This window comes from Culex pipiens, chromosome 3 (assembly GCF_016801865.2).
Source record: "Culex pipiens pallens isolate TS chromosome 3, TS_CPP_V2, whole genome shotgun sequence".
NCBI lineage: Eukaryota > Metazoa > Arthropoda > Insecta > Diptera > Culicidae > Culex > Culex pipiens.
This window is the reverse complement of record NC_068939.1, coordinates 45,542,152-45,551,220: the sequence shown is the minus strand read 5'-3', so window position 1 is coordinate 45,551,220 and position 9,069 is coordinate 45,542,152. Positions and strand designations below refer to the sequence as shown.

The window sequence follows — 9,069 nt, the reverse complement described above, 5'->3', positions numbered from 1 at the left end:
GCTTGTAGACGTTCACTGAATAGGCCTGAAGGGGCTTGTGAACGTCTGCTGAAAAGGCCCCTCCGGATTGTGAGCTCTCACTGAATAGGCCTGTCTGGCTTGTGAACTCACTGAATAGTCCCAACGGCTTGTGGGCGTTCACTGAATAGGCCTGATGGGCTTGTGAACGTCTGCTGAAAAGGCCCCCCCGGATTGTGAGCTCTCACTGAATAGGCCTGTCTGGCTTGTGAACTCACTGAATAGTCCCAACGGCTTGTGGGCATTCACTGAATATGCCTGATGGGCTTGTGAACGTCTGCTGAAAAGCCCCCCCCCCCCCGGATTGTGAGCTCTCACTGAATAGGCCTGTCTGGCTTGTGAACTCGCTGAATAGTCCCAACGGCTTGTGGGCGTTCACTGAATAGGCCTAATGGGCTTGTGAACGTCTGCTGAAAAGGCCCCCCCCCCCGGATTGTGAGCTCTCACTGAATAGGCCTGTCTGGCTTGTGAACTCACTGAATAGTCCCAACGGCTTGTGGGCGTTCACTGAATAGGCCTGATGGGCTTGTGAACGTCTGCTGAAAAGGCCCCCCACCGGATTGTGAGCTCTCACTGCATAGGCCTGTCTGGCTTGTGAACTCACTGAATAGTCCCAACGGCTTGTGGGCGTTCACTGAATATGCCTGATGGGCTTGTGAACGTCTGCTGAAAAGGCCACCGCGATTGGAAAGGCCTATCTGGCTTGTGAGCTCCGACTGAAAAGTCCCAACGGCTTGTGGGCGTTCGCTGGAAGGTCCTCTGGTCCTTTGGTTAATGAGCAGACTCAACAGGCATTTACTGGACAGAATGAAAAAAGTGTTTTTATTGGTCTACTTTCAGGAAAAACATGAAGCGTTACAGAGGCGGGAGATTTGTAAAGTGGCCCCCGGAGAATTGGGAAGTTGATTCGGAAGGCAATCAAAGCTCGGACTGGGAAATATCGGATAGCATCGGAGGAGAGAATGTCGTCGAATCGACGAGAGTCATGAGTTCGAACCATCCTAACGTCGCTGAAGGCATCCAGAACACCTTCGTCGCTGAAGGCATCCAGAACACCTCCAGTGAGCCACCCCGGTCGATTCCCGATCGCCAGCTGAGGAACGTGTCATCGGACCCGCCAAGAGCTCTTGGGGCGTCGACTAGCTTCGACGATCGAATGACTGCAGTTGAGAAAGTGTTGAACACAATTGCTGGATCTCTGTCAGAGAGACACCAGAACAACGAAAGTTCGACAGCTGATGCCACCTGGTCGGCCACTGCAGATCCATCGACCACGCCAGCAAACGCGGTCAATACGGTCCGTGGATAATCCAAAAACAGTCGCGCTCAAAGGGAGACTGCAAATTCGGCTCAACAAAATACATGGTCATTGAACAAACTAACGGGAACCTCACCCTGGAGGACGACGAAGGCTTGCGCATTAAAAGACACGTATCCCAGACGAAGCGGGCGCACAAGTGGCGAGGTGAATCCCCCGAACACGGCGTTCGGTCTAGTACAGCAAACGATTCGCCGCAATCCGAAGAGGCCGTGCGGCCAAATGCATCTGCATATCCACTCCAACCTGGTGGCAGCGGCCGGCGAAGCGCTATACCCGACCTGTCCCGATCCGGACAGGAGGCTCGTCCTTCCAGGCAGAAGCAGGTTCCACTCTATCTGCAAGACTATGTGCGGCTGGTGGAGGAGGACTTGGCGTATCAGAAAGCGAAACAGGTAGATGCATGGGTTTCTCGGCTGTGTTGTTCGATATGACCTAAAATAAAATTATTTTATTTTCCAGAATTGATTTTTGTTTCACAGCATTCCGGTCCGGTTAGAAATCGACGATTCGAGGAGATTCTTCGGTTTAATTTTTTTTTTGTTTGTGCACAACGATTTGACAAGCAAAGGGCTCAAAGAATAAAGGGTTCAAAACAACAATTTCTAGCTTTAGTAGTAGGTATTTAACTGTTACGAGTGAATTTTATCTGGACAGAAACTGACTTGGCTGCTTGAGTTTTGAACATTTCGATGCAATTTGTCAGTTGTCATGCCAACTGTCAGTTGTTGAGGGATTCTGATACGATTTATTTTGGTGTGGAGATGGATTTTGATGTTTCACGACATCCAAATAGGAACAAAACGGAAAGTGAAACAACCCAGTGAGAAAAATCGAGGCAAGATTTAATTTTTTTTTCATTTCACCAAACGAAAGCATAGACTAAGAGCTAAGATCAAGCAAGGCTAAACAAATACCAAAACTTTTTAAAGTTTTTTATGTCTGGAGAGGGGGAGAGATGTGTGGGCATCAACACACCCCTCGTAAGCAGTGTAACGTTTGACGTCTGATGACACGTCAAGGCAATGCAGCATCAGCGCTCGACGCAAGCTGCCGACTCGGGCTTTGTCCTCGTCCTCTTTCATCGTCCAACCTTCGTAGAGGTAAGTCATCATCTCCACGCTGGGAATCTCAAGTTGCACACTACGCATACAAAATTCTCGTATGTTTGGCAGGTTAAGCACTCGCTCCTAATTCCATCCGATTTCTACAATCAATTGGGTACTAAAGCCCTATGTCAACTTTTATGTACAACGGTAAAAAAACACGATTAAAAACCATTTCTGATCGCTTTTTTTCATTTAAATGCAAAATTTATTTTTGACAAGACAACATTTTTTCGATGGATCAACTATGGTCCCCTTGGAACGAGCTGTCAAGTAGGAGCTTTTCTGTCAAGAAGGACCGCGAGGTTAATTTTTCAAAATTGATTTAAAAATCTATTTTAAACTCTTTGTGGTCGTACAAAGGGTCATTGAACTCAGAAAAATTAGCTTTATCGCTGTAAACAATAATATCAGCAATCTAAGCTTCATTTTAGGACCCAATTCTACAACGTCCAATCGTTATATTTTGCCTCGTTGCTATTTTGCATAATTGTCCTGTAACTTTATCAATTTTTTGAATGTTTTTCACATTTTTAAATATATTTTCTATTCTTAAGGCCGTTGCAAATATTTTTCAATGTTTATATCCCCCCCTTCAAAATTAGTCCAAAAAATCAAGGGGCAAAAAAAACTTTTTTTGTGCAAATATATACATTTTCGTCAATACTTAGGAAATTTGGAAACTGATTATTGCAAAACAACTGGACAGGTGTATAAATGCATTTCAAACACTTTTTTCATAAAACAGCAAAGCTAAAAGACACATGTCGCCACCTATGAACAAATAGCGTAAACCTATGATTTTTTGAAAAACATAGTTTTTTCCTTCTCAATCAACATTTTTATAAAACTTATGCCGGATTCGGATGAGAAAAAATATTTTCAACAATTTGGTGTACAACTTTCCAATATTTGATTGATTTTTCTATGAGAAATCTGTAAATTTAGAAAATGATAGTAATTTGGAGTATTTGGCAAGAAAGTCTGTCAAAAATCAATAGAAATGGTTTAATATACCTACGTTAACACATCTTCTATCATGATTTTCTTCCCTATCAACATGTTTTTAATTTTTTTTGTCTAAGCCTACTCTCTTGTTATCTTTCTGCGGCGATTAATTGAAGCGCAGGATTCTAATTTTTCTTGAAATCATTAATAACTGGTTATTTCATTGATATATACGGGGAAACTCATTTTTTCGAATTCCAAAACATGTTTTTTAAAGAAAAAGTTCACAAATTTTTGCACGCTCAACCATTGATGTTTATTATTTATTTTAAAGCAAAACATTTTCTCGTCTTTTGCAACCAGTTTCATTAAGATTGATGCAGGGAGTCATGAGACCTACATTTGAAACACAGTATCGCTGCAAAACCTCAATGGGTCGTAAATTAAATTTTTAAACTTTTTTATTTTTTTGGCGTTTAATTTTTTTTATATGATTCATTTATATATTTAATATTAAATTTTTATCCACTCCAATTTAAAAAAAATACCGATTCTACCATTTTCGCAGAGATTAAATCTCTTTTATTAAATACCAGCACTACGCTATTCACCGCTAGGTGTCGCGCCCTCCGTGTTCTCTGAATCCGCGCCCTGAATGCGGCCCTTTGCTTTTTACGCCGTCCGCAAGTCCAAAACATCAAAGCAAACCTGTCAAACGGAGAAGAAAAAACAACGCGCGACGCGTAAAAGGTTCTCTTTCTTGTGAAATTTCGTGAAAAATCCGGATTGCGAGTCGCATTTCTGTATACATCTCAGCACCGCGATGGGCGTCCGCAAGTGCATCATCGCCGGGTGTCCGTCGACGTCGGACCGGAAGGAGGACCGGGGCGTGTCGTACCACAAGATTCCGGCCAACGAGGAGCAGAAGGGACGGTGGTGGGTGGCCTGCCGGCTGCCCGACAATTACGTCATCAACAAGGGCTCGAACCTGTGCAGCCGGCACTTCCGGAAGGCGGACTTTCAGGCGTTCAAGGGGACGAAGTACCTGCTGAAGAACGGGGTCGTGCCGACGATTTTCCCGTGGACGGTGGCGAGTGGAGGGGGAGGCGGGGGACGCAAGAAGAAGGATGAGGAGAAGAAGAAGGCGGCGGCGGCGGTGGTTGAGGTGGTGAAGGAGGAGAAGAAGGAAGAGGTGGTGATTAAAAAGGAGAAGGTGGAGGAGGAAGTGGGAGAGAGTTCTAAAGCGGAAGTTGAGGAGGTTGCTAAGGATGAAACGAAGGAAGTTAAGGTGGAAGAGAAGAAAGAAGGGGAGGTGGAGCAGCCGGTTAAGGAGGATGAGAAGAAGGAGGAAGTGATTCCTAAGGAGGAACCGGTTTCGACTCCGGTGGCCACAGCCTCTAGCAAGAAGTCAACTCCGGCTTCGAAGAAGCGGTCCACGCCAAAGCGTCCGTCAAAAACTCCGACTTCGGCGCCGTCTTCGAAGAAGACGCGTCGGAGTGAACCGTCGGCGTCGACGTCCACTCCGAAGGACCGTAAATCGGTTCAAAGTCCGCGCAAGTTGAACCAATCGCTGATCAATTTCGCTCCCGGAACGAAGATCGAAGCGCAGGACTTTTCCGGCAAGTGGCATCCGGCCAAACTGGGCGAAGTGGACACCGAGGAGGGTGAAGTCCTGGTTCAGTTTGAGAAGTCCGGCGGTAAGAGCAAATCGGCCGCCCTGAACGACGAGTGGATTCCGATGGACAGCGTCCGCTTGCGGCCATTCCAAGCCCAGCCCAAGACTCCCCTGGGGAAGACGCGCTTTGTGGTGGGGGAGAAGTGCTTTGCCCGGTGGAGTGACTCGCGCAAGTTCCGGGCCACGATTCAGTCCGTGCTGGAGAACGACATGTACGAGGTGCTGTTTGACGATGGCTTCGTGAAGGTCTGCCGGGCGAATCACGTCAGCAAGCTGAAGAAACCGGACGGCACGATGGACACGGAGCAGGTTGAGGCGGCCCCGGAGATGCCGACGATCAAGCAGGAACCGATGGATGGTGAGTTGGGCATTTGGGTTGGAATGAATAGAATATTCAAATTTGTCTTTTTTCAGATTCAATCGCAACGGATACTTCGCTGCTGTCCCCGGGACCACCGCCGGCCGTTCCGGCCACGCCGACAGTCGCCCTCTACATTCCTCAGCTGGCCAAGGTGAGCGACTTCCCGGAGATCGCCCAAACCGGCGAGTGGTTCTGTCCCTGGATGAACGACTTCCCCGTCGGAGAAGAGGCCATTCTCGAGGTGGGCAACTCCAAACTGAACACGGTCATCGTGGCCGACTGGCGCCTTCCCGAGGGCTGGGTCAAGCACATCTACCAGCGGATCACGGCCTTCGGCAAGATGGACATCATCCTGGTGAACGCCGAAGGGAAGCAGTTCCGTTCGCGGCAGGAAATGAAAACCTACCTCGCGGAGAAGGGCGAAGAGTACGACGGCAACGTGTACGACTTTGGCCTGCACAAGCGTCGCGCCAAGGACATGGGCTTCTGCCGGTACACCCAGGAGTACAAGGACGCCTTCCTGCCTCCGCCGGTCCCCGCGGAACCGGTGCTCCTCAACACCGAGGTCAACATCGGCTCCGTCAAGGTCAAAATCATCGACAACCTGTTCCAGTGTCCGGATGTGGACTGTCTCAAAACGTTCCGCAAGGAGAACCACCTTCAAATCCACATCAAGCACTACCACAAGGAGCTGGCCAAGGGCCTCGGCGAGATCCCGAACATGCAAGATTTGGCCGCGCTGCGAACGCCTCAGGTTGAAATCGTCGAGACGCCACCGAAGCCAAGCCCGCGACGATCGCAGGCCTCTAATTCGGCCTCCAAGACGTCGGTCAAGTCGGAGGACGTCAAGAAAGAACCGACCGGCGATGACGTCGAGAAGAAGTTGGACTCCAACGCCGCTGAAGTCGACCCCAAGAAATCACCCGCAGCTTCAGACCCAACAAAGCCCGAATCCTCAACCGACATCAAGAGCCCCAAACCGGAAGCGTCAACCACGTCAACCGAAGGTGCCGCAGCTCCCGATGTAGCCACTTCCGGTTTCGACCCGGAAGAGGCCATCGAATCGCACGCCGTCACCAAACAACCCACGTCCCAGATCCCTTCAGCGACCTCACTCCCAGCTGTCCCAACTACTTCCGGCACCAGCGTCAAGTCGAGTGCCGCTGCCCCGAAGATCAAGCTTTTCTCGAAAAAGAAGAAGAAGAAGGGTGCCAAAAAGACCAAGGGCGGATTCGTTTCGAAGCGTGCCGTTCCCACAAAGAAGGGCAAAGCGAAGAAGAAGAAGGCCCCCGTTGGGCGGGTCGCCTCGATGGACTACATGGACGCCGTGGCCGAAGAGACGCGGCACTCGTTCGCGAACGAGAGCTTCTTCCGTCACGGCTACGGGTACGATCCGGACGCGAGCCAGACGATGACGACGAACGCGAGCATTTGTGGCCAGTACGGGGACGACTCGATCAACGCCGCCGTCAACAGCCCGCGGTTCATCAGCGAGAACGGCGAAATGATCAAGATCGTGTCGATGAAGAAGGAGGAGATCATCAACTGTCTGTGCGGCTACGGCGAGGAGGACGGACTGATGGTCCAGTGCGAGCTGTGTCTGTGCTGGCAGCACGGCATCTGCAACGGGTTCGAACGGGACACGCAAGTCCCAGACAAGTACGTGTGCTACATCTGCCGGAACCCGGTTGGAGGGCGCGAGTCGCGCCGCTACATCCACGACCAGGACTGGCTGTACGAGGGCAAACTCCCAGTCGCGAACTACCACGCGACCAACGCGCAAAAGAACGCCGCCAGGTTCGACATCCTCAAGCAGAGTCACACCCTCGGCGGGAACCTGCTCGAGCTGAAGCGCTTCATGCACAGTCTCAAGGTGAAGATCAACATCGCCGAGCGGAAGGACCACCCCAAAATGTACCTCTGGTCAAAGAAGTGGGAGAAGAGTCCTCCCCGCGGCGGAAACGGAGACCTCTCCGGAATAGTCCCGCTGAACGCATCGCTCACATCCACAGGCGGCACGCCTTCGGCCGCCGCCCAAGGATCCGGAGCGCAACCCAACCGCAGCGATCAACGGCCCGTCCCCATCCCACACATTCCCGTGCCGGAAGCGGCAATCGACCCCGCCGAATGCCAGGCCATCCTGCTCGAGCACATCCAGAAGCAGCAGAACGCGGCCATGGCCCGGCTGCAGGCGATCGAGGCGCAGATCATCGGTAATTTAACAAACCCAAAAAAATATATCTTCTCAAGCAAACTCAATTTCGATTTTTGTTTCAGCCCTGGAAGCGTACGACGACAAGTCCGAGCTGCTCGAGTCGCCCACCGCCAAGAACTACCCCAAGACGAAGCAGACGATCCACATGCTGCTGAACGATCTGACCAAGATGAAGAAGATTGCGGCGATCCACCGCAGCGCGCAGCAGCCGCCGCCGTATTGAGGAAACGTAGAACGGGCGTACGTTTTGTGGGGCAGGGATTTGCGTAAAATGTGGATTGTTTGAATTATTTTAACGTATACCTACATGAATAAACGTGGTTTGAACAAAGCTAAATGTTGAAATGTGTTGATTCATTTCTTCGATTATATAATGCATGCTTAAGAATGCAAATGGGCCTACGAAATAGTTGTTTATGCAACAAGTTGCAAAAAGAGGATTTTTTCAGCACGAGTCGTACATTTATCCAAAGAGGTTCACCGAGTTGGATAAATACGAAGAGTGCTGAAAAAAATCAAGTTTTGCAACGAGTTCCATACATTTTTTTTTGCAATTCCAAAAAACACACACTGAGTGAAATTTTATGTCAAATTTTCATGTATTTTGTCAATAAATCGTTCAAATCAAAAAAATGTTGAAAAGTGTTACTTTTCGAAACAAGTGCTGAAAAGTTCAACTTTTCAGCACCCATTTGAGTGCTGAAAATTAGAACTTTTCAGCATTTATGTTTAAAAGTGTTGCTATTCGATTCTGTTATTTTTAGTACAGAAAAGTAGGCCATTTCGTCGTTCAAGAATGACAGGAATAGTAAGTAGTTTCACGACGGAATTGCAAAAAAGAGTTTACAGAAATTTCATTCTGAGTATGTCGGTTGCTCTTGAAGTTAGGAACGAGCAGGATGGACTGTTTACACTTCTTTGTTGATTGCTTTACTTTGGCGCGGATGGCAATTTTGATAAATAAATAGATAAATAGGAGAACCGCATTTAATTCCAGCGTGCCTCTAATGTTGGCAGGTCAGAACTTTGTCATTCAATTAAAGCTAGTTAAAAGCGTTTTCAACTGAAATCGAGTGATAAATAGCTCAATAAGAAGTGAGCAAGCAAGTTTCTATCAAAAGTTTTGCAAAATTAGTTGTTTATATACTGCCCATAATTGAAAATTCGGCTATTATGCCAAATCAAGTATTCCGAGAAAAACGCGTTTTAGTGTTTGTCACAAAATCTCCGTCAAGGCAATTTCCCATAAGAGTGGCATATTAGCCGTTTGGTTTTTCGCATCGGCAGCCATGTCTAAACACTATTTCAGTGAAATTCAAGTTCCAGAAAATGCGTTGGAACATCCTCTACCACCTAGTGCTAATATCTCGTTTTTGCCAAAAGTGGATATTATCCGTTTTTTCAATGGTGGGCAGTATAGTGAAAATC

At 48.3% G+C, this 9,069-nt stretch overlaps 2 protein-coding genes across 2 annotated transcripts; both read left to right on the top strand.

The window, feature by feature from the left end:
* The first annotated feature begins 1,380 nt into the window (after nucleotides 1–1,380).
* LOC120420110 (uncharacterized) lies at nucleotides 1,381–1,948 on the top strand. Its single transcript, XM_039583058.2, has 2 exons — nucleotides 1,381–1,731; nucleotides 1,799–1,948. Exons 1-2 carry the CDS (start codon nucleotides 1,381–1,383, stop codon nucleotides 1,802–1,804), a joined length of 357 nt encoding a protein of 118 aa, XP_039438992.1. The 3' UTR covers nucleotides 1,805–1,948.
* A 2,135-nt stretch (nucleotides 1,949–4,083) lies between these two features.
* LOC120420082 (uncharacterized) lies at nucleotides 4,084–7,978 on the top strand. Its single transcript, XM_039583011.2, has 3 exons — nucleotides 4,084–5,423; nucleotides 5,480–7,639; nucleotides 7,704–7,978. Exons 1-3 carry the CDS (start codon nucleotides 4,214–4,216, stop codon nucleotides 7,862–7,864), a joined length of 3,531 nt encoding a protein of 1,176 aa, XP_039438945.1. The 5' UTR covers nucleotides 4,084–4,213; the 3' UTR covers nucleotides 7,865–7,978.
* Nucleotides 7,979–9,069: the final 1,091 nt, after the last annotated feature.

What these genes read in the sequence shown, in the direction of transcription:
- LOC120420110 (XM_039583058.2), top strand. Translation starts at nt 1,381, where the DNA reads ATGGTCATTGAACAAACTAACGGGAACCTCACCCTGGAGGACGACGAA.
- LOC120420082 (XM_039583011.2), top strand. Translation starts at nt 4,214, where the DNA reads ATGGGCGTCCGCAAGTGCATCATCGCCGGGTGTCCGTCGACGTCGGAC. An exon ending in CAAGCAGGAACCGATGGATG is followed by an intron (nt 5,424 to 5,479) that starts GTGAGTTGGGCA and finishes GTCTTTTTTCAG; the next exon opens with ATTCAATCGCAACGGATACT. An exon ending in GATCGAGGCGCAGATCATCG is followed by an intron (nt 7,640 to 7,703) that starts GTAATTTAACAA and finishes TTTTTGTTTCAG; the next exon opens with CCCTGGAAGCGTACGACGAC.